General features: G+C 34.6%; 1 protein-coding gene across 2 annotated transcripts in view; it reads right to left on the bottom strand.

Annotated features, from left to right (window-relative positions):
- The window catches only part of DPP10 (dipeptidyl peptidase like 10), a 707,501-nt gene that overhangs the window by 155,385 nt on the left and 525,266 nt on the right, over nt 1–26,850 (bottom strand). The window contains exon 8 of one of the 2 annotated variants that reach the window (XM_068544007.1): nt 26,126–26,128. The exons of the other annotated variant lie outside the window; for it this stretch is intronic. Coding sequence (XP_068400108.1) covers nt 26,126–26,128 — 3 coding nt within the window. The remainder of the gene's footprint in view (nt 1–26,125; nt 26,129–26,850) is intronic. 2 annotated transcript variants of the gene reach the window in all.

Raw genomic sequence — 26,850 nt, 5'->3', positions numbered from 1 at the left:
GGGATGGACACACCCCAGAGTTTCCTACTCTGACATTTTCACTGATGTCATTCCCCTTGATCCTCAATTTGAAAGTGGATAAAAATGTTTTCTATGTTTTCTTCTTTAAGAAGTTAAATAGTACAATGCTTGGTGTCAGTCTATTTACCTCTTGTAAAAATAAAATACAGTGTGTGTGTGTGTGTGTGTGTGTGTGTGTAAAAAAAAAAAAAAAAAAAAAGAAGAAGTTAAATAAAGGACCCTGTCTACAAAAAAAAAAAAAAAAAAAAACACTATCCATGCAGGATACACAATTGGTAAAACCATGATTGGAACCAAGATCTTACACATTCCAAACATGCAAGCATTGTTTTAATGTGTTACCACATGGAAGAACCATGTAAGATTCTTTCATTGTATCACCATTATGGTAAGTGGCAGACATAGTAAAATACTCAAGATGGTGAGACTAAATATAAATGATGCTAGGGAAGATAAAGTTTAGATGTTGTTTAATTCAGCTCTAATTTTGGCAAAATCTATATAAAACAAATAAAAATAAATTTGCTAATTAAAAAAAAAAAAACAGACTATCTGCCACAAACCCAATTTTGGCATTCTGTTAGCCTATAGGCATCATGATGCCATCATCACACAGGATATACAGTAATATTTTGACTTTTTCTTACTTTATTTGAGTCTAGCAGGCTTCCCATTTGGAAAAGATAGGATATTGTTTTGTTTGTTTTTAGTATTCATAGTGTATTCACTCTGAGTTGAAATACGATACTGTCAGCATACTATGAAAGTGAACAACCTAATAAGAAATTATATAAGGTAAACATGGTTTCATTTAAAACATTTATTTTATTTAAGAAAATGGATGGCTAATGACTCAAGTCTTAAAAGCAGATGACAAAAATTACCTGGGCATCATTTTTCAATTTTGTGTAGGATTATTGTGTCCAGGATATAACCCAATGACTTGCAAAGTAAAAGCAGCCAGCATGAGAAGAATATACTTTATTATACAAGAGATCTTTGAGTGAGAGGACTAAATCATTTTCTGATATATTTCCTGTTAAATACATTAACTGATCATCATAGAAAAACCTCCTGGAATTGCTCTCAGAATTTAGTTCACGAGATGTTGTCTATAATACAAAATTTCATTCCAAAGAAGCTCCCTGGCATCAGTTTTTCAATTACCCATATTTAACATGTAATTTTCACCATAATATACTGCTGACTAAAGTACCAACCTCATTGACAGTGCCATCCTTTGTAATAAAATATTTTCCCATACCAGACCATTCTGTATTAATTAATGCAAATAAGCTACTTTCACACCAACTGGCATTAAACTATTTCCTATGTCCCAATATTAAAAATATCTGGTTTGATAACGTGAATAGCACTTAAGGGTCAACTGCTGACAGTAGTGCAAGTAGGTTTTCAATTTGCACTGCAATAAATTTAAATATCATCTAACTACCCATACAGTAGATTTCGCTATAGCATGTCAATGAAGAAATAAATATATTATTCCAATAGGACAGTGTGAGAGACAAAAATCTCAAACTGCTTCTACTGAGTACTAGAACTTGAAAGACAAGGATTAAAATTATTGATTCAACAATACTTGAAGGTATTTGCAGGCCCTTGTTGATTGAACCAAGTATGTAACTCAGGAAAGTCGTCATTTCATTCCCCAACAACTTTGATGAAAAGGTTCCTTCTTTATTTCAATGGGATCAAGTCCTAGCTTCTGTTTTCTTGAGCAGGTTACTTAAAAATTTTACTTTACTCATCAGGAAAATGGAGAAAGCAAGACATATCCAACTGTTTCCTAATAAAGATTATAAGACAAACCATAAGGAAATTACTCAGTTATCACATGAGGCTAAGCCGAAACTCAAATCAAAACCAGGAAAACTCAAATCTATTGTAATTGAAAATTTAAAATTTCTTTAATAAAAGTCTTACTATCAAGCAGGAAAGGAAAACAACCATAAAATTAATTGTATGCAGTTTTATTAGTTACTTTTTGCAACACTATCCCCCATAAGTAATTAAGAATCATTTGTGTTGAATAATTTAAAAATATTAGAGAAAATATTCTTTTCAAATTTTCAAATTTCTTTTTTCAAATTTTCAAGTTTTCTTTTCAAAAATTATAAAAATATAATTTTCAAGAATATATGATAATTTATGTAATTATTTACATATTAATAGCTACTTAGGTTGAGATTTTTCACATATGCAAAATACTGAGATTATTTTCATTGCATATTTACACATATCCTTAGGATACATTCCCAGAAGTAAAATTTGTAGATCAGAAGATATGCACATTTTACATTTTGCTTCATATTACCGAATCATTTTCTAGAAAGATTATAAACAATTCATAGTGCTATGTGCTACACAAGTATCTTATTTTTTCTTTAATGCCACAATAAAATAATGTTACCCATTGTGCTGATTTGGATTGTTTGAGTGGCATAAACGAAAACAAACATCATTATTTAGACTTGCAGTCTAATTATGATTAAGCCTGAATATTTTGTCATAAGCTCTTAATGCTCTGTACTTCTTCATTTGTTACTTATCTATCAATGTCTTTTCTATGGCATTGTTTGTCTTTTCCTTGTTGATAGCTAAAAGCTCTTTTTATATTACAAAATGCAAATGTATTTGCATGAATGCAATAATTATTTTACCCAACTAAAGTTTGCCTTTCCTTTCCCTGTGTGTGTTTTCTACAGAGAAATTTTAGATCTTTATGTGATTATTTCTAAAAGCTATTTACTATTTCAGACCCTAGAAGGGTGCCAAGAGAAGCTTCACTAACTCAACATTTTAAACTTTAAACAATATTCTTTCTAGTACTTCTCAAGTCTATGATCTCTTCAATCCACCTAAAATTATTTTTTGTTTAAGGGGTGAAGTATAAATTCAGTTTTGTTTTTTTCTTCCCCAAATAACCAGGTAGTTCTCCAATATAATTGATTTGTAATTTATCTTTTTATTTAATGTACCTCCTAAATTCCTTATATAGCTTTGATCTTTTTTTCTGACTACAATCACTGTAATACAACTTTAAAGTACATTTTAACATCCAAGAAGGTTAGCTCCTTTCATCTCTTTTATGACATATACACACTCTAAATCCTGCCTATTTAAGTGCAGGTTTAGTCTTTTGATTAAATTCTAGTTAAACCAAGAGGAGAATTAATTATTGTCAAAAAATATTTTACTGTTTATTAGTTTAAAAAAACTCTTGAGTCCATTTCTTAAAAGATATTTTTATTGGTCATGAACATAATTTACTTGTTAATGTTTTCATTTAATGTCTTCTATCATCATAAGCATGCAGAGTAGTGAAATAGTGAAGACTGCGGGTTGGGTGTTAAAGTGTCTCTGTGAATTGTTTGTTTGGCTCAACATTTACTGTGCAAACTTGAGTAAGTGACATAACTTTGCCTGTTTCCTAATGACGGAAACATCTTCAAGAAAAATCAATGATTTTCTTTCAAAGGATGGGAAGTTATAGGAAAGAAAGCCCAGAAATAAACCCATGCACCAATGGTCATTTAATCTATGACAAAAGAGGCAAGAATATACAATGGAGAAAAGACAGTCTCTTCAATAAGTGGTGCTGGGAAAACTGGACAGCTACATGTAAAAGAATGAAATTACAACATTCTCTAACACCATACACAAAAATAAACTCAAAATGAATCAAAGACCTAAATGTAAGGCCGGACACTATAAAACTCTTAGAGGAAAATATAAGCAGAACACTCTTTGACATAAATCGCAGCAATATCTTTTTGGATCTTTCTCCTAGAGTAATGAAAATAAAAACAAAAATAAACAAATGGGACCTAATTAAACTTAAAAGCTTTTGCACAGTAAAGGAAACCATAAACAACACAAAAAGACAACCCACAGAATGGGAGGAAATATTTGCCAACAAAGTGACCGACAAAGGTTTAATCTCCAAAATATACAAACAGCTCATGCAGATCAATGTCAAAGAAACAATCCAATCAAAAAAATAGGTGGAAGATCTAAATAAATAGACATTTCTCCAAAGAAGACATACAGATGGCCAAAAAACACATGAAAAGATGTTCAACATCACTAATTATCAGAAAAATGCAAATCAAAACCCCAAGGTATCACCTCACACCAGTCAGAATGGCCATCATTAAAAGTCTACAAACAATAAATGCTGGAGAGGGTGTGGAGAAAAGGGAACCCTCCTATACTGTTGGTGGGAATGTAAATTGATACAACCACTATGGAGAACAGTATGGAGGTTCCTTAAAAAACTAAAAACAGAACTACCATATGATCCAGCAATCCCACTCCTGGGCATATATCCAGAGAAAACCACCATCCAAAAAGATACATGCACCCCAGTGTTCATTGCAGCACTATTTACAATAGCCAAGACACAGAAGCAACTTAATGTCCATTGACAGAGGAATGGATAAAGAAGATGTGGTACATTTCTACAATGGAATACTACTCAGCCATAAATAAAGAATGAAATGATGCCATCTGCAGCAACATGGATGGACCTAGAGATTATCATACTAAGTGAAGTAAGTCAGATAGATAAAGAAAGACAAATATCACATGATATCACTCATATGTGGAATCTGATTTTGAAAAATGATACAAATTAACTTATTTACAAAACAGAAACAGACTCACAGATTTCAAAAACAAATTTATGGTTACCAAAGAGGAAACATGGCAGGGAGAGATAAATTAGGAGCTGGGGATTAACGTATATATACTACTACAGATAAAAAGATAACCAACAAGGACCGACTGTATAGCACAGGGAACTCTACTCAATATTCTGTAATAACCTATATGGGTAAAGAATCTGAAAAAGAATGAATATATGTCTATCTATAACTGAATCACTTTGCTGTACACCTGAAACTAGCAAAACACTGTAAATCAACTATACTCCAATAAAATTTTTAAAAAAATAAAGGATGGGAAGTTACTGAAGGTGTTAATGGAGAAGAACTCTTATTAAGGGTAAAGGTTGTAGGTTGAAAATATTTGAGAATAACTAACCCTGGGATAAAAATATAGGCAGACATCCATAAAAAATTAATGTGCTTTTATATGCTGCTTATGAAAAATGACCTGAACTCTAAGCTGATAGGAAATATTTATTTTTCAAAGGAAACAGAAATTGAGACAAAACTTTACAGAACAATTACTCTAATGGTGACAATAATATCTGAGGAAAGTTGTCATCCCACATAGCAAAGGTAATGCTCCACTGACTTTCAACATAAAATCCCTCTGACCCCTCCATTTGTAAGATTTCTGATATCATGACAATCAAATATATAAAGAATTGACTTTCAATCTCAATCACTTCATGTGTATTCATCTGGACTGGCAAGTGGCCCATGCCAATCTGATTACTACTAAAAGCAGAACTTTCTTCCTGAAGGGGCCAAATCTTTAGCCCTGAAGGTCAACCAAACCAACTGAGCCTTGAAAATGCCACACAGATCATCCAGAAACCATCAGGTAGAGTACGTACTGGAGCCTAAGGTTCAAGAACAGACCTTTTCTCCCTCTTAGAAAGCTACATGCTGTAAGTATGTAATACTTGCAAAGGGGAGATAGTACATATGATTTATACCAAAAATCAGAAGATCAGGGCAAATTGTAAAAAAATGAACTATGTGGGTCTGTTTTCTTCACTTCTGTGCGCACTTTTGCTTGATTCCAGAAGCCCGGTGTTGCACTTTGACTAATTAGTATCTTAATAATCCAAATTATCCTTCTTTCCTCCCCTTTAAAAAAAAAAAGTATTCTGATGTTCTTTAAATTGTCTGAATCATAAAAATCATTAGAAGAATTTTATAAAATTATGAATTCCAGGAAATCACCTAGGAGAAACCTTGAAATCTGCATTTTACCGTGTGCCTCCAGTCATCCTTTTTGTCAGGAAGGTTTGGGAAATGCTGTTCTGCTCTATGAAAATTCCCACTGTTTACAGCCAAGGTGACTGAATAGAAAAACTAGAGGCTGTAGAAGTTTCATTATAAAATATGACAAAAGGGCTTCAGAGTCAATGTTCTTCCCTAATGTGAAATTAATCATCCTGTTCACTTTAGACTACATTAAAGAAGTTATTCTTATAAGCAAATGTAGAAAGTATTAAAATCACCTCCCAATGCTGTATCGTGAGCAGAATCTATTGATAGAAGTACACAGGTATTAAATACCATTCCTGGTTCAAAGAGAGAAGAAGCCAGGCTCAGGGTAATAAATACTTGACAGCAGGTATTACACACTGAGCTGTGTAAGGAAAATGACCCCTTTAAGTAACATTGAGGAAGGTGCTGTATTTTCCTTAACTTAAGAATTATTCCTAATTGAGGCTTTGCACTTCTGAATTAGACATAAGAGCCCACATGTGAGAAAACAATCACAGTTTTGACTAGCATTATGAGAATATAGCACGGGGAATTCAAGAAAGTATCAGAAGATATTGGACAAGTAGATGACAAAAAATTGGACAAAAGAAATATAATTTTCTCAATGACGTGGTTAAGGGAACTGATGTGCTATTGGAATTTATGCTCAGTAGCCTACTACATTTAAATTCCAGTGAGCTGCATTTTGGACAGGGGGAGTTTTAGGTCCCATATCTGGAAAATAAGAACGATAATGTGACCTACCTCGTAGGCTTGTTGTGTAGATTAACTGAGATAATGGTTGTGAAGTCCTTAGTATATCTTAAGTATTCAATAACCATTATTATTATTGTTGTTGCTGTTGCTGTTGTTGTTATTATTAGGATATCATGCTTGAAATAATTATATGATTAATTATTTAGAGCCTTTATTACACATTGCCAATTAACTTAGTCATTGTAAACTACATTTTTTTTTTATAAATTTATTTTTATTTACTTATTTATTTTTGGCTGCATTGGGTCTTCGCTGCTGTGCGTGGGCTCTCTCTAGTTGTGGAGAGCGGGGGCTGCTCTTCATTGTGGTGTGTGGGCTTCTCATTGCAGTGGCTTCTCTTGTTGTGGAGCACGGGCTCTAGGTGTGCAGGCTTCAGTAGTTGCGGCTCACGGGCTCTAGAGTGCAGGCGCAGTAGTTGTGGCACACGGACTTAGCTGTTCTGCGGCATGTGGGATCTTCCCGGACCAGGGCTCAAACCTATGTCCCCTGCATTGGCAGGTAGATTCTTAAACACTGCACCAGGAGTCCATACATTGTTTTTTAATTATACAGTTTTCAGGTAAGTCAATTTTCTAGATAGTCTTAGACACATTTTGACTCCTTAAACTCTTACAATATTATGGTAGTTGGAAGAGATCAGAATGATGGAGTGGGACGATGTGGAGCTCACCTCCCACCACGAACGCATCAAATATACATCTACCTATGGGACCATTCTCAATGAAAACTAACTGGAGACTGGCAGAAAGACTCCTATACACCAAGGTTGTAAGAAAGATCCACACACAGTCTGGGAGGAAGGGAAGAGGAGCAATCAGGGTGGGACCTGTGCTCCTGCAAGGGGACACAGAAGAGGAGGGGGATTACACGAGCAGGAGGGCTGTAAAAAATCTAGACTTCACTCGTGAAGAGCAAGTGCACACTTGCTTACTCCCAAAACAGGGGAGAGAAAGCAGATTGAAATAGTACAGGACACTGGCAGGCTTCCTGCAACTACCCTGGTGCACACCCCAGCCTGAGTAAAGTACCACTCTGGTCCTGGTTGCTTCACAATGCAGCTCCACACTAGGGTGAGGGCTGCAAGGGTAAGGGGACTGCTCAGTTGTGAGGGACAGAGCCAGCTCAGAAACAGAACAGCATCTGAATAGGGTGTGGGCAGCCATTACTAGCACTTACTGAAGCAGCACATCAGAAGCAGCAGGGAACTTTGACTAGGAGCAGGACTGCTACAGCCCATGCCCACACCCATGCCAAGGGTCTGCTCCAGGCCCTCTTGGTACAGCACTAATCCCCTCCGGGGCAAATGTGTCAGTGCTGGAAGAGGGGAGAGCACACACTTAGAGGGAACAGAACCAGATTGACCTGCCCCTCAGGGCTTCTGCTCCAGCAACCTGGGACCCAACCCTGCCCCTGATAGAGCAGTGATGGCCATGGAGCATAGGGGAGGCCCCAACTCACACCTGGCTCTGGATCTAGCTCCTCCATCTCAGGCCCCACCTCCTACCAAGGTGATAGCACACCTGGGGTTAAAACATAACTTGTGCTCAGGTTATATCTCTCTCTCCCACCAAAGTCACCAGGCACACACAGACTGTATGAGAAGGCTCCCATGCATGGACACCCCTTCAAGATCGCAAAAGCTAACTCTTTCACCAAATTTAATAGAGACAGAGAAAGTTAAACAAAATGAGATGACAGAGGGATTTGTTTCAATAGAAAGAAAAAGAGAAAACCCCAGAAAAAACAACTGTGAAACAGAAATAAATAATTTATCAGATAAATAGTTCAAAGCATTAGTAATAAAAATGCGAACTAAATCAGGGAAAATAATAGATGGACACAGTGAGAATTTTAACAAGGAACTAGAAAATATATAAAGAACCAATTGGAACTGAAGAATACAATAACTAAAAGGAAAAACACACTAGAAGGAATTAATAGCAGACTTGGTGATACAGAAGAAAACATAAATAATCTGGAAGATGTAATAATGGAAATCACCCAATCAAAACAACAAAAAGAAAAACAAATTAAAAAAGAAATGAGAATAGTTTATAACTGTTTATAAACAGTTATAAACATCAAATAACATCAAATGTACCAACATTTGCATTATAAGGGTCCCACAAGGAGAAGAGAGAAAGGGGTTGATGAAATTATGGCTGAAAACTTCCTGAACGTGAAGAAGGAAACAGATATCAAGGTACACGAAGCATAGAGGTTAACAAACAAAATGAACCCAAACAGACCCACACCAAGACACGTCATAATTAAAATGAAAAAAGTTAAAGAGAGAATTCTAAAGGCAGCAAGAGAAAAAAAGAGTCACATACAGGGGGACCCGCATTAAGGCTAGCAGCTGATTTTTCTGCAGAAACTTTGAAGAGAGTGACATGATATATTTAAAACAATGAAAGGGAGAACCCTGCAACCTAGGTACTTTACCCAGCAAGATTTTCATTTAGAATTGAAGGAGAGATAAATAACTTCTTAGACAAGCAAAAACTAAAAGAGTTCATCAATACTAAACCCACCCTAAAATAAATGTTAAAGGGTCTTCTCTAAGTGGAACGGAAAAGGCAACAAGAAGTAAGTATCTAAAGTAAAGGAAAATCCCTCTAGCAAAGGCAAATGCATAGTAAAGGTTGAGGATCAACCACTTAAATAAGCTAGTATTAAAATTTTTTTAATTTAATTTTTTAATTGAAAATTTAAAAACAAAAAAATTGTAAAATCAATAAAACTATAATAAATAGTATTGGGATAAACATGAAGATGTAAAGTATGACATCAAAAACACATAATGCGGGGGAAGGAAGTAAAAAATCTTGATCTTTTAGACTGTGCCTGAACTTAAATGACTAACAGTTTAAAACAAGTAGATATAGTTATAGGTTAACATATATAAACCCCATGGTAACCACAAATCTAAAACCTGCAACAGATATACCAAAACAAAGATAAAGGAACAGAAGCATACCACTACAAAGTCACTAAACCACATGGAAAGACACTAAAAGAAGAAAAACAGAACAGAGAAGAATTACAAAAAACAAACAAAAACAAAAAATAAGTAACAAAATGGCAATAAGTAGATACCTATCAATAATCACTTAAAACACCAATGAACTATGATCAATAACGTCAATAAAGCTATAATCAGATCAAAAAATAAAAAAATGACAAAATTAGAAATATTAGAAATAATTCCTTGAAAGATACAACACCGCAGACTTTTGCTAAATATTAAATAGGTAACTGAAATAGTCCCTCATGTGTTAAAGAAATTAAATTAATAGCCAATCAACATTTGAAGCAAAGAAAACTATAGGTCCAGATGGCTTCATTGGTACTTTATTAAGCATGTAGTGAAGGATGAATATTAAATCAACACACACTTTACCAGACTATAGCAGAAGAAAGAATACTTCCTTACTCATTTTATAAGGCCAGTATTATCCTAATATCAAAACCAGATGAAATCATTAGTATATGTATTAATATATATATATTAATATATATATTATATATATTAATATATATTTATATATATATATATAATTGATCAATATTACTTGTGAACACAGATGCAAAACTCCTCAAAAATTTCTAGGAAATCCAATACCAGATAAAAGGAGAATATATTATGACCAATTGGAATTTATTCTAGATGCCAGACTGAGTCAATATTTGAAAATAAATTATTATAGTACTTCACATTACCAATGACCAAGTAAGAATTGCATTATATATTAATAGATGCAGAAAAATCTTTTGACATTTAATATCCAGTCATGATTAAAAACTCTGAGCAAGCATAACTAGAAGGAAACAACCTCAATGGGATAAATAGCATTAACAAAAACATACAGCTAATGTCACACTTTATGGTAAAAGGTTAAACACACAACCCTTGGAAACAAGGCAAGGATTTCCATTCTCACCACTCTTATTGAACATCCTACTGGAATTCCTACTCAGTGCAGGAAAATGAAATAAAATACATATGTATTGGAAAGGAAAAAAACTGTTTCTATCCTCAACTGACATAATTGTGTGTGTAGAAAATCCAAGAAATCTACAGTAATTTTTAGAATTGATAAATGAGTATAGTAATGCCAAAGAATACAATGTCAGCATAGAAAAATGAGTCCAAAAGTAATACACTAGCAATGAACAAATAGGAATTAAATTCCAAAAAGGAGTGCCGTTTGTAATAGTGTCAAAAATGATTAAATACTTAAATATAAATATTTTTAAAATACGTGCAGGATCAAAACTACCAAACACTGAAGAGAAAAGAGAAGAAGACCTAAGTATATGGCCGTACATGGTATTCATGGATTGGAACACTCTGTACACTTAAGATGTCAAGTCTCCCCAAACTGATTTCTGCATCTAACACTATTCCACTTCAAATTCCAGCAAAAAATATACTGACAGACTGATTCTAAAATGTACACAGAAGGGCTAACGAAACAAGACAAAAGAGGAAATCCAAAACAATTTTTAAAAAGAACAAAATTGGAGGACTCACAATTATTTTCTTATAAAGCTACAGTAATCAAAACAATGTGATGTTAAATAAAGGATAGACATATAACTCACAAAATAAGATAAAGTTCAGAAATAGACATAGATATAAATATACATATATATTCATTGCTTTTCTAACCAAGCCTTCTCTCCATTCAACACAGAAAGGAAAATCAAACTTTTAACAAACGGTGCTGAAATAATTGAATATCCATATGCAAAACAATAAACCTTTATCCATATTTTGCATTATATATTAGAATTGACCAGAAATGAATCATAGACATCAATGTATAACCTAGAATTTCCAGAAGGAAATAACACTGAAGAAAAATCATTGTGAGTTTTGGTTAGGCAAAATTTCCTACAGACAAAACCAAAAGCACCAAGCATAAATGAAAAAAAGCTAAATTGGATTTCATAAAAATTAAGAATGATTTTCAAAAAAATCACTTATATCAAAATGAAATGGTTAACCACAGACTTGAAGAAAATATTTGCAAATCACTTATGATAAAGGACCTGCATCCAGGGGCTTCCCTGGTGGCGCAGTGGTTGAGAATCTGCCTGCCAATGCAGGGGACACGGGTTCGAGCCCTGGTCTGGGAAGATCTCACATGCCGCGGAGCAACTAGGCCCGTGAGCCACAACTACTGAGCCTGCGCGCCTGGAGCCTGCGCTCCGCAATAAGAGAGGCCGCGATAGTGAGAGGCCCGCGCACCGCGATGAAGAGTGGCCCCCCGCTTGCCGCAACTAGAGAAAGCCCTCGCACAGAAACGAAGAACCAACACAGCCAAAAATAAATAAATAAATAAAAATAAATAAAAATAAAAGGAATTCCTGAAAAAAAAAAAGACCTGCATCCAAAAGAAATAAAGAACTTAAAATTAAACAATAACAATCCCCTCCCCCACCAATAATGAGGAAAGATCTCAACAAGTATATATCTAAAGAAGATGTATGGATAGCAATTAAGGACATGAAAAAATTTTCAAGACGATAAGTCATTAGGGAAATTCAAATACCACTACACACTTAATTAGAATGGCAATATAATAACAGTACTGAAGGTACAAATTGGTGATTATATGAAGCCACTGGAAGTTTCAAACATTTCCGATGGGACTGTCAAGTGGTAGTTCAGAAAATAGTTTCACAGTCTCTTATAAAGGTAGATGTATGTTTACCATACGTCAGCAATTCCTACTCTTAAGTATTTATCAAAGTGAAATTTAAACCTATGTTCACACAAAAACTTGAGTCTCGATGTTTATACTCCTTTCTGAGATAATTATCAACAACTTGAAACCACACAAATGTCCTTCAACTGTGGAATGAATAAATTGTGGTATATCAATATAGTCAAATACTATTTAGCAATAAAAAAAGGAACAAACTCCTGACACACACAGCAGCATGCATGAAGCGCAAATGCATAATGCAAATTAAAAGTAACCAGATTTAAAAGGCTACATACTGTATGAATCCATTTATATGACATTCTAGAAAATGTAAAACTATGGAGATAAAAAAACAAATCAATAGTTGCCATGGGCTGGAATTAAAGAGAAGGATTGAATACAGAGTGATGTGGGATAATTTTTAGTGTGATGGCACTACTCTGTATCTTGATTGTGGTGGTGGTTCCATGACTATAGGCAGTTGTTAAAACTTGCAGATCTGAACAGTAAAAAGATTGAATTTTCTTGTATTTTAATGTATAGTGAGCTATTTGTCATTAGAGATAAAGCCAGATACACAAGATGAATAAAAGAAAAGGGTATTTTAAGAAAGCTCTCAATCCATTAATACACTATCAAGTATAATTTTCTGTGATTAAATTGTCTTATTCTTTCTACGTTGCAAGATATGATTTTGTAAAGGAAGGAAGATTTGGCTTTTTATTTTACCATATTTCAACAAATCCAAGATGTGCATTTTTTTCACATTTTAACATCCTTGAAATTAAGATGACTCTGATATAAAGGGAACATCATAATTGAATAGCTTGCTGGAACACAAAATAATGCTACATCTTTCAATTGTTGATATCTCAGATTCAATGAAATTCAGTAATTATTCTCCTTTAGCAAACAAGTTTTGTTAAGGGAAGTATATCTTTGTCAAAAGGGTTAAAGGCTAAAATGCCGTGACTGCTATGCTTTGCTGACCTTCATCCCACAAGACACTACTAATTACTTCACGGCAACTGCTAAATGGAAGAACACAATCAGTATGAGATTGAGACACTTAGTATAACACTGGAGTATTTAAAGCAAGATTCCAAGGAATTGTAAGTTAAACATGAAAACTAATTTGTAAGTAAGTGCTTAGGTCAGCATGGTCAATAGAACCTTCTGAAATGATGGACGTGTTCAGTCTGCACAGGCCACAAACCACATGTGAATATAGAGTACTCGAAATGTGGCTAGTGCAACTGAGGAATTAAACATGTAACTTTATAACGTTAATTTAAATTTAAATGTCCACATGTAACTAGTAGCCTTGTAGTGCACAGTGCAGGCTTAGCCATTGGGTTGGAGCATTTTTTAGATTAGGATAGACGGACCAAGCAGTTGGTGGCCCTGCTACACAGCTCTGAAAGTAAAAGTGCTGCTTTGGTCTCCATGGCCTCCTACCTCATCAACCTAGTTGGGATAAGAGAGAAACAATTAAGAAGGTGATAAGCACAGGAGACAGCCCAGCAGTAAGAATACCGACCACTTCTCCTTTCTCACATCTTACAAGCTTCCTGATTTTTCGTGAAATTAAGCATTTACTTTCCTAGCAGAGAAATCTCTACTAACGTCGATTTTATTTATTTATTTTTTCTCAATGTGCTGGTATAAATAAAATTGTGAGATACAGATTAAGCTTTATCATTAGTTATATTTCTTAAATACATAATAACTAATGATGAGAATAAGATTTGCGATGATAACCCAGATCCATACTAAGATTAAACATAGGTTAAAGTCTTTCTTGCTGATAAAACAAAAATTTGTCATCAGTATTCAACAATATTTTATATCACTTTTGATTATTCTACTTTGTCATTTTCCAGTATATTTTGGTGCTTTTATATATTATATACTGTGCTATACAAGTTTTACAAATAAAAATGTTTTCCAGTATAAAATAATCGGTAAATTCAGATTATTTCCAAAGTGTCTTCACATGTTTAAAATGTAAGAAGTAGATATTAATTTGAATCCCAGTAAAACGTAAGGACTTACCAAGCTTAACTGAAACGTCTTATGTACACACCATCACCAGCATAATGTGTGCATGTATATAAACGCGTACATGGAAGTGTTATATGAGATATATCAGGGCTATTTCATATGATTATGTAGCTTGTTCTCAACACAAAACAACCCAGCTGAAGAGACAAGAGGGGACTGAAACCCAACCTAAATTCTGGTTATCTTCTTGGTCAGAGCTGTGTGCTACCAGAGGAAAAGGCACCTTTTTCACCACACAACTTGCTCAGCCCTAGCCAAACAGTGTGCTCATGGATGCAAGTGCTCAGAAGGGACAACTTTTCACAACTTGTCTACCTGGAGAGAGAGCACATTGTTAAACACAAAGATGCAGTAGTCCTGACGTGTTCCTAGGCATGTTCCAGGTATCACGCTATGTCACATATCTTTAGGTCTCCATTGTCTGAATAAAGGCTTAAGGAAGGCTTTACCAGAATTCTTGATTACAAGTAACAGAATTGCATTTTAGCTAAGTAAAGGAAAATGCATATAGTAGAAATGTATTACGGATCTCACAGAATAGTTGGGAGGACTTAAAAAAAACAGGGTGGAGGCTAAGTTTCTAGGAATGTTAGGTGAAACTACACAATGAAACTGACTGGGGGTGGTGGTGGGATGAATTGGGAGATTGGGATTGACATGTATACACTAATATGTATAAAATAGATAACTATTAAGAACCTGCTGTATAAAAAAATAAAATAAAATTGAAAAATAAATAAATAAAATTTGGCATTTTAACCATAAAAAAAAAAAGAAACTGACTAGTGATAAAGAAAGAAACACTGATGTTGCATGGAGCCTAGGGAAAACTTCCACCTCTTCACCCCACAAAAGCCACTTCAGTGCTAGGAACGTGACTTGTAACAACTGACACAAATGAAAGCCAAACACTTCTGTGACCACCAACCTTGCAAAACTTAGAAACACCAAAGAGAGCCTTCTTCCTCATACTGATCAATTCCAAATTAAAGTTCAGTTGGTTGGCAGTCTAGGTTACATGCCTAGATCCTGACTCTAGGAGATTTCCATGTTGAGAACACAGAAATATGGTAACTAAAGAAAGGCTGATCAAAAGATGTTGGAAAACCAACTGAATTATGTTACCTAGTACAAAGCCAATTAGAAATACAACGTTTCATGTAAAAAAATAAAACAAAATTAGAGTCTATAGCAAATGAATCATCAACTGATTGCACACATTTCTTGTTATGATTATTCTTGACTTTCATACGATGACACAGAAAACTCATGTTTTTAAATAACTGTCTCAGAACTCTTGTTGGCCCAATAATTAGTCAAGAAATTGGTCTATAAATGTGGTACAAAAATAATATTATTATTTATAGGGTACATTTTATTAATTCCAAATAGATATAAAGACTCTCATAGTTAAAACAAAGCAAAGCAGAACAGAACAAAACATACACCTCCACGCAATGCAACCATAAAAATAAAATATGGAAACAAGATACAAACAAGCAGACAGAGAAAATGAAGAAAATGAAACGAAGACATAAGAACAAGAATTATAGTAGGACCTGGCGTAAGATGGTAATTTGGCTCTTGGACTTTAAATAGATTGAAGAGTTGCTTTCCAAGGAAATTAGGTTATATAAACAAGCAATCTGAATTGTTAGGCCTCAAATACTCTATTATCACTAAAGAAGTCCCCATTTTCCAGAGGCGTTTGTATAATAAAATTTTGGACCCAGAAAGGACTTTATAATTTATTTAGTCTAAGCAACTCATTTTATATCCAAATATTTGAATTATTATTATTCTGTAATGACTACAGAAATGGTCACAGAAATGTGAAAAATAAGGCAAGCACTTGAAAAACAATTCACCTTGATGGTGCTATACACTGAGGAGGTGAAAGAGAAAAAAATATACAATTACTACAGCTGGTTTTCATGACCAAGAAATCTGTAACGTAGTAACGAACATGAGAAGCAGACATCTGGAGTATAGAATGATGTAAGAAACACAGAATTAAGTGATATAGTGAAAGGTGCTGATTCTGAGAAAAACAAGATTAATATAGGCTACAGAAAGCAGAGAGGGCCTCACAGAACTACTGCCCCAGGACCATCCTCCAAATAGACTGCTAAAATAAACTCCTCATTTCTCCTTGAACAGTTTTCTCTTTCTGGGGTAGCTTTCTCTTTGGTCTGATTCTTTCCTTGCAGTTTTGAACAACTCATCATGAAATTTCAGTTTTGTTTTATTTTTTTTCTCACTTTCTGTTTTTATCTTTGGTGGTACTTTCAAAAATTCCAATATATACTGTTCCAGTTTTGATTTATCTTCCAAAATTATTTTTTGACCCTCAGAGCATATTAATAAGGAGATTTTTCCTTAAGTGTCATATGATATCTCCAAAATTTTTTAAAAAATAACTATAATCTATAAAATGTCTATTATGTCAAATTCCATATTCATCTTGGAACTTTTATGAGAAGCCTCTCTGTATTATCAGAGTTGGTTCTCACAAAACTCCAAGAGATGAGCACAATCATTCCCATTTTACAGGTCAGGTTATATGATTTACTTATGTTGATCTATCTAGTGAGTAGAAGCATAAGTGTTCTGATTCTAAAATCCTTGTGTTTTTTCCTAAGACCAATACAGCATAAATTTCGATCTAGCTTAGAAGCATCGGAGCCACCCAACAAAATGATGTTAAAATTTGCACATTGTCTTGTTTCCCAAGTATTCTCTTAACGGTTTTCCTGACTTCTTGAAATTTCTCCAACTTCAAAGGGGCATTCTTGCAGGGAAGAAACAAACAAACAAACTTCTGTCTGATCGCTGTGGCTAAGACTTCCAATACTATGTTTAAAAAACTAAAAACACTTCTGAATAAAAAAAATCCTTCTTTAATTCCCCTTTACATAATGAGTGTTCTTTCAACACAGCATATTCTTACCTCTGCAGGTAGAGTCTGTGGCCTGGACCCCATACACACAAAGGCCCTGTGCTTGGTTTTCAACATCTTGAAATTTTAGCAGTTAGATCTTTGAATTTGTGTTTTATAATGGAAGTACTTTGGGACAGCAGAGCATGCATGTGAGCAAAGGAGACATGCACAATAGAAATGCCTGCCATTGCTTGCCATCGCATTCGTATACAGTATCTATGACGTCCCATAGGCACAAAATTCTGGTAAACTCACAACGTGTGGTAGTTCGGCGAGACTCAAATTGAGTGTGTGTCATGTCTACAACTGAGTAGGCAGGGATGCTAAGAGCCCCAAGAGGCCACGCTCTCTGTTTGAACCAGAGCTTAGCTGAATAAAGAAACATGAAATGACCAAGGAACCATATGGTATTATTTTTACGTGTGTTACTTCCCCACGTCAGTCAACTGCTTAAGCTGAAAATGATATCACTGAAGGAAGCAGGAGGAAAAGCCATAATTCCTTTCCCTTTGATGTTCTGTCTTACACATCTTTAAGCCAAAGGTGGAGATTGCTAGCAGAATATATGCTTGTCAGAAAGTGAAATAAAAACAGCTAAATTCAGTTTGTTCAGTTTGTTTCCACTGTCAAGTAAGAAAGAAATGCTTTTGCATATACAAGCTAAGAAATATGAATTGTGTAGCTTCTGTCCTACATATAAGATAAGAACTAATATTTTCATTTACAATCGGCATTGCACAATATAAGGACAAATGCTAAAATCCATGCTGATAATTAAATTTTAATTTTTCTTTATTTAGAATGACATTAAATTGCAAACAATAATAATAAAACCCCCAACACCTTGACAAGTTGAGAGAAAGAGACCATGGAGTAAAGAAAAAAAAAGTTTTGGTATCTTTAATAGTACTTTCTTCCTGCTTCTTAAATGATGGCTCTCACCTTTTCATCCTGCCCTGGGCCTCACAATTTATGTAGCTGGTCTGACTACCACCCTGAGAGTTAGATTTTGTTGGCATTATTTACTCTGGTGTATTTATCTCATTGTATTTTCTTCAGTCATTTATTTAATTAAGTTCCATTTCAAACCACGGGAAGAGGAAATCAGCTTTGATGTCAAAATACTTGCAACAATAAAGAAACCTGATATTCAGGAATGATCACAATATCTACTGAAATGATTTTTCATATGTCCAATTACTTTGGTCCAGCGGTTGATGACTTCAAAAGCCAAAATCACTCTCTCTGAATTCTCAGATCTACAAAATCAGACTGGTGAAGAGGTGAAAATATAAGATTCGGAACTCAGAGGCCAAGAACTAATGATTGTTCTTTCATTCACCAATCATTTAACCTTTGGCAATATGCTCAAATTTGTTGAGCCCCAATTGTGTAAAGGGAAAGATTTCAAAGAGACAATCCTTAAGTAGTTGCCAGTTACAAATTGGCAGTGATATACAGACAAAGCCCAGCCCAAGGACTGTCCCCTAGCAGGGCTTCAATAAACGAAGGCTATTGTAAAATGCTAGGACAACCTCTTTCTTAAATTAACCTCCATGCCATGGATTTATAACCTTAGATGATATAATGACTAATCCATCTGTGACTTGTTTGTGAGTACAAAGTGGCAGAACTAGAAATGAAGACATACAAAAAATAAATAAATTCTTGAAATGACTCATTGCTTTTAGCACTTAGGATATGGTTAATTAATAAAGAGCCAAAACGGAAAGAAATTTGCCTGGGGCTGGTACAACTGACAAATGAAATGAACACTGATGAATTCTTTCTTGCAACAGTTACTGACTGAATTTCTTATGTCAAGCAGACAGACTCAATATCCTTGGATATTTCTCTGTGTAGTACGCATAAACAATTTATCTTATTACTATTATAAGTATTATATTATTATTAAGGCCATAGCCTTGAACTTATGTGCATGCTATGGAAATACCGTCTCAATATCAAGTTCATAGGCATTTTGGAAAAAAAAAAAGTGGTTAAAACAAACCACCAACTTGTGACTAAATCAACAAAACTAATGCTAATTTTATTTCCTCTCATAACGCAGCCTTAGGGCCCTGGCTGAACTGCAGCTTTTTAGAGATACATATTAAAGTGGACTCTGTTTGCATTTTGAAGCTAATTGGAAATAGATTTAATCCTAAATTATGTTTTGTAAATCACTTTCAGTGTAGAAAAAAAGAAAAAGCACTTTGTGAGAGATGAAATGTGGAGTCAGTGAGGAAAACAGAGTTCTGGTCCCAAGTTTGCTAAAGGCTCACTATATGACCTAGGACAATTCCTCCTACCTGGTTCTTAACGCTTACGTAGTTTATTTATAAAATGGGAGGTTGGGCAAGCTTACTTTCACGTTTAATATTCCCAGCAACTTTCATTTACTCTGTGACTCCACATGAGGGAGATTAGTAATTTTTTTTGTTTGTTTTGTCTGTTTGTTTTTGCAGAGCTTTTCGACTATCCCATGTTATAAATAAAGGAGTATTCAAAGACAAAAGCCTTTTTTTTTGATAAATGGAAATTTACCTTCTTCAGTTATCTTTTAGATTCAGTTCCTACAGATCTAAAAGATGTGTTGCATCCAAGTTAACTGACAAGGTCATAACTTTGCAAACATCACATTTATTTGATTCAATCAGCATCAATTATGCCCTATAAACCCTGTAGAATCCTTTCACCTTGAGTGTGGTCGGGACTTGCAAATATTGGGCTGGCCAAAAAGTGCCTTCGGTTTTTAGGTAAAACTAAAAGACACATTTTTCCTTTTCACCAAGAACTTTATTGAACAACACATTCACCCTTTTGTTCCACTACCTTCTACCATTTTTCAGGCAGCTTCATAATTCCATCTTCCCAAAACTTTTTATCTTTTTGAGCAAAGAACTGTTCCAGATGCCTTTTACAGTCTTCCAGGGAGCTGAAATTTTTTCCATTAAGAAAATTTTGTAAAGACAGAAATAAATGGAAATCTGAAGGTGCAATGTCTGGTGAATACAGCGGATGAATCAGAACTTCCCAGCCAAGCTGTAACAGGTTTTGCCTGGTCATCAAAGAAACGTGCGGTCTGGCGTTACCCTGATGGCAGATTATGCATTTTCTGTTGACTAATTCTGGATGCTTTTCGTCGAGTGCTGCTTTCAGTTGGTCTAATCGGGAGCAGCACTTGTTGGAATGAATAGTTTGGTTTTCCAGAAGGAGCTCAAAATAGCCTTCCAATCCCACCATATATGCGACATCACCTTCTTTGGATGAAGACAGGCCCTTGGTGTGGTTGGTGGTGGTTCATTTCACTTGCCCCACGATCTCTTCCGTTCCACATTATTGTACAGTATCCACTTTTCATCAGCCATCACAATTTGTTATAAAAACGGAACGTTTTCATTACGTTTCAGTAGAGAATCACATGTGGAAATATGGTCAAGGAGGTTTTTTTTTGCTTAACTTACGTGGAACCCAAACATCAAAGCGATGAACATAACCAAGCTGGTGCAAATGGTTTTCAACGTTTGATTTGGATATTCTGAATATGTCGGCTATCTCCTGCGTGGTATATCGTTGACTGTTCTCGATTTGATCGCTGTCAACTTCAACTGCTCTACCGGACCGTGGAGCATTGTCCAGCGAGAAATCTCCAGCACGAAACTTTGCAAACCACTTTTGACGTGTTCGATCAGTCACAGCCATCTTCTCCATACACTGCACAAATCTTTTTTTGCGTTTCAGTTGCGTTTTTACCTTTCTTGAAATACAAAGCTGAAAATGTTTTTTTCTTCCATCTCAATATTAAAATGGCTACATAAAAATTCACCGATTTTGATGTCTTTTTTTTTTAAATGCACTCTAATATGACAGCTGTCACGTACACTCTAACGCAATTGTTTCAAATGCAGTTAAAGACAGCTAAGTGCTACTAGAGCCAGCTTACAGAAAAAACCGAACGAACATTTTGGCCAACCCAATATAACAACGTATTCACCCATATAACGGGATTTCACTCACATGAGTACAAGAGTACGCTACGTACATGGCAAAGGGGAAGGGATTTTGCAGATGTTATTAAGTCCCTATTAAGTTGCCTTTAAGTTAATTAAAAGGGAGGCTTCCCTGGGTGGGCTTGACTTAATCAGGTGAGCCCTTTAAATAAAACTGGGACTGGAATTCAGAGACAGGAGTGGGAGCAGCAGATACTCAGTTCTCCCATTGACCTTGAAGAAGCAAAATGTCATGTTATGTAGAGAGTCATGTGAGAGGGAACGGCAGGCAGACTCTAAAAAGCAGGCTGACTGGGGCTGAGGGCTGCAGTTCTACAGCCTCAAGAAACTCAATTCTGCCAATAACCAACAAACTTGGAAGATGACCCCAAGTGTCAAATGAGACTGCAGCTCTGGCTGACACCTTGATTGCACCCTGGTGAGACCCTGAGCAGATGACCCAGCTAAGCCATGCCTAGATCCCTGATGCATGTAAACTGTGAGATAATAAATGTGTGTTGTTTTAAGTTGCTGGAAAAAAAGAGTCATTAGTTTTATTGTCTTGGTATAATACAATTTAGATACCACACATAATGCCTTAAATATTGAAAGAGAAAAGAGCAGCCTGAACATATGCTCTGTTGAGATCTACTGAAGAGAGTTCTCTTCAAACACACTAGACGTAAATATTTAAAGTCTCCAGGAGAATTTAATACTATTTATTTCTAGTAACCATTAATGTGGGAAGAACATAAAGCACCTAATGTAAATGAAAACATTCCTATCTTTTTAAAAATCTTGTGATCATATAACTTCCATGCATTTAGGTTGCTCAAAAACATTTTTAAAAACACAAGAACTTCTAAAAGTAATAATTAATGTACACCTACATCATTAATTGAAGTTCAAAAGAAGCCTTTTAGAAATGGTGGTTGAGAATTCAAGGCAGAAAATAATGGAGAAAAAAAGCAGAGCAAATGGACCAGATTGAGAGAAAGGAGAGAGTAATGAAGACTGAAAGGAGAAAAAAACTCAATAAAAGCAAAGATACAGATTAAATAATGTCTTGAAAAAAGCTACAGAAAATAACCATATTTAACATTTCATAAATTAAAAGAAATATACCCTTGTTGAGATTCACATACTACAACACACACTGAATTTGATGTATGATTTTGAAATGGTTGGTTTTAAAGTCATGAGAAGTTTGTTTCACCATTATTGTCACCATCTATTAATCAGGTTTGCATGTAAGCCTTTTGGGAAAATCTATTGCTGCCATTATTCCCTCTTTATCTACTTTTAGGTTTATACAATCTTTTTTAATAAACAAAAGAGGTTTACCTTAAATTTATTTCTGATACATAATAGGAAGCCAATAGGAGCAAATAATGTTAATTTAATTTTAGGATAGGCAAATTTATAATTTAACATGGTTCTGCCATTATTATCATGGAAATATGGTCATGATAAATTATGTGAAAAAAATTTCATAAATTTTTTTATAGAATGATTACATTTCTATAAGATAAATAAATAAGCATGTAAACATTTTAGCTGTGTTTTTATATATTTTATGTATGTTCTTGAGGAATATATGCCAAATATAATGGTGATTTTCTTCAACTCATGGCATTTCAGTTAATTTTTAATTTCTTCTTTATCATATTCTATATTATCTGAACTTTAAATATGAACACCTCTAACTGTAAAAAGTAATTTTTTGCAATATTGAGATGAAAACTTACTGAAGAATAAATCCCTAACTAGAATTTATAATTTTCCTCTCTCATACCCACAGATTTATCTTTCTTCTTTTTTATGCAAAGATACAAGAAAAAGGGAAACAAAGTTCTTTCATATCTTCAGAGCCATATGTCTAATATTAGTAGTATTTCAAAGCAGCTGCAGCTTCCGGTTTATTACTCCCCCAGAATTTTTTTTTTTTTAAAAAGAGTAAGCTCCAAATTTTAAACTTAAGACTTAATAAAAAGCAATACAAATATGAACAGTATCTTGCAATGCATCACAGTCTTACTGACTCTCCCATAGCAGTTAATACCCATCACCAACTCTTCATCTTTCAGTCTTCTCTCCCAGTCTTCCCCTAGAAACTTGTCTTGAATAAAGAACTAATTATCTGAAAACTAGAATCAACTCAGTAGGAAAGTGTTGAGCAATTACATGACCAACCTCTTAATAGTTTGTACATTTATTTATTCTGTTATTGATTTAAGTAAGGGATTAGGATTTGAAAGAAAATAACCAAAGGAAGAAGAAAACAAGGATCCATATGACTTGCTATGTACCTGAACCACTCACTCAATAGAGGCATCTAGAAGGAAACACACGATGGAGTAGACAAGATAAATAAATATCGTGGATGAGCAAGCACAAATTGTGACTTTCACAGATTCAAAATTTATATAGTATGATTTAATGTTTACATCATTTGTTGGAAAACGTTTTCTAAAGGACTTGGTATAGTCTGATTAAAACAAAAAATGTTTTATTCTGATACACATACACTATTTGCAAGTGCTTTTTAACATGTAGCACACAAAGAGTACATGTTATGGGTGTACTGAGTTGGTGTTGCTGCAAACTTGAGTCCCAGAACCTCAGTGAGAACTTTCAACTGTGCTTATTTGGCCAAATACTTCTAATTAAAGATGCCTACAGAAGTTATGTATTTGGGACACTGTAACTATTACAAAACGGCAATATATAATTTAGTAAAAGGGATAATGAGATCCAAATTTCAAATTGAGGGCATTTATCTCCAGTTGAATGCATTTACAAAACCACCACACAGTTGTACAAAAACATTAATTGCCCTCCAAATATTTACTCATAGAGAATATTTACAAAGAAATCCTGAAAAGCACGAGAGAAACTAGAGAATAAATGTAGATTTTTTAAAAATTATAAAAGTCAGGCTGAATTCTATGAAGAAATCCAATCAAAAGGTTAAAGTTGTGGGCATTAATGTCGGGAGACAGAATTCTCTATCCCTGATAATTACTCTAATGAGTCTATCTGCTAAGTCATCTTGTCTATGCTAACATTTATTGCACCTCTTTTGCCTTCTGCTGTACTGATGGTGACAGGTTGCACATTGGGATTGAAAGATATTGATTGGTCTATCAACAATAAAGTCATTATCCTGCTTCATAATGGGCAACCACAGAAGGGATTAATTTTTATTTAATGTAGGAAGAAGCATATTGAGTTTCCTTATGACAAGATTATTTAAAGCAAATAATTTAATTTTCATGCTTTTTGTGACTGAAGCAACAACCCCTAGCCCCAAACAATAATTTTATAGACTATTCCGTTTGCTTAGGAAATCAGTGCCAATTTGGTACATTTCTTGTTCTTCCTGTTTTTGTATCCTTTGATACTTCTCTTTTCAAAGACTTTCCCCAGATAATAATTAAGAAAAAGAATTAAGCTTTGTGCTTATTTTCACCCAGTGTGTTTATCTATTGACATTCTAGTAGAGGGGAATTTTAATAAGGTTTCTATCTCCCCTCACATTTAAAGCAGCAAAGGCAATTTGCTTTGATTTTTTATTTTTACTATTGGGGTTGTAGGTCTTCATTTGGGTATATTTAGAATTTATTTTTTATATTTGCTTTTATTAATAAAAGATTATAAACTGCTTATGATGAACCTAACACTGTGCAGGGTATGGGGCAAGCAGACTGACGGAACTCATTCTTAGACTTAAGGAAATCAAATCAATTGAGTAGTCTGATATGTAAATAATTCTTATATAATTAGATACAATATAAAAGCAACATACTGGAGAGCTTAATGAGTTTTAAAATTTTATTATTAATAAAAGGATTTTTAGAAAAGCCATTTTGATATTTTGCTGAGTGGATTTGGTATTCAGACAAAATTAAAATTGTTCTTATTAAGTGGGTGACCTTGAGCAAGTCACTCAATGTCTTTAAGCTATAATTTCCACAACAAACTGAATAACAGAACCAAGGTTTGTTGTAAGCATTAAATGAAATAAGGTAGTTAAGACATTCTTTAAAGGGCTTGGCCAGAAATAATCAGTAAAAGAGACCTATAATCACCACCACCTTCCTCTTCTTCCCCATTATATTGTCATTCCCATTATTGTCATTACCATCATAAACTCTCTTTTCAAGGAATAGGGCTCATCAGTTGAAAAAGGGAAGATAGAGTCATTTAGGCAAGAGAAGGATATAAGTAGCTAATTATGGACAGAATTCAATGTATACAGAGGGAACAGTGGTAAGAAACGAGTCTGGAAATGAAAAGTAAGGCAAATGTTAGGAAAATCTATGGTATACAAAGGAGTTTGAATTCCATTTAGACAGTGGGGATTCCCTAAGACATTTTTAAGCATGTGGATGGCAATTAGATTCATAGTTTTAAAAGCAAACTACTGGCACTAATGAGGACAGATTGAAATAGGGTACAACCAGAGAAGCTACAGTATGATATTTCTTCTGTGTAGTCATCATTTGTTAATCCAAGAATATTTTTAAATTATTTTTTCAACTTGAATTAGACAAATTCTACTTCATGTTTTTGTCCAACTGTCTGATTCCTAAAACCCATATATATATATCTATATATAGATATAGATATATAGATATCTCAATTATTTGAGATATGTGGATATACCCTTTGCCATCATTTCACTTGCTCTGCTCTTCCTAAATTGTCTTCTCTTTGGACCTCCTTTTGTACTTTGTCCTTTTAATTACCTGTTACAATGCTCCAAATTTAGCATACCCCCCTCCAAGGGATGATTTTAATTAATCACTGAATAAGCATTTACTGTGTGTGAAGTATGGACCAGCCTCCATTCTCATTCGTGCTTCCATTTGTAAAACATAATTATAACCTTCATTTTGAGAATTCATTTTTAAGTGATTCTACAAACATCTGCCTCCCTTGAAATTTACTGTGATGGTCAATTTTGTGTATCAACTTGACTGGGCCATGGGTGCTCAGACCTTTTGTTAAACATTAGTTTGACTGTGTCTGTGAGGGTGTTTCCAGAAGAGATTCGCGTTTGAATCAACAGACTGAGTAAAGCAGATTGCCCACCTCAACGTGGGTGAACCTCATCCAATCCATCGAAGGCCTGAATAGAACAAAAGGCAGAATAAGAAAGAATTTGATATCTCTGCCTGACTGCTCTCAAACAGGGACATTGCTCTTCTCCTGCCTTTTGATTCAGGCTAGGACTAGAACTTAAACCACTGGCTTTCCCAGTGCTCAGACCTTTGGACTCGGACTAGAACTATCCCATAGGCTCCCTTGGATCTTGAGCTTGGAGACTGCAGTTGTTGGACTTCTCAGTGTCCATACAATTTCCTTATAATGAATCTCTTTTTCTCTCTCTCTATCTCTCCTCTCTC

Source organism: Eschrichtius robustus, chromosome 5, assembly GCF_028021215.1.
Source record: "Eschrichtius robustus isolate mEscRob2 chromosome 5, mEscRob2.pri, whole genome shotgun sequence".
Classification (NCBI taxonomy): domain Eukaryota; kingdom Metazoa; phylum Chordata; class Mammalia; order Artiodactyla; family Eschrichtiidae; genus Eschrichtius; species Eschrichtius robustus.
This window is presented reverse-complemented; position numbering and strand designations above follow the sequence as displayed.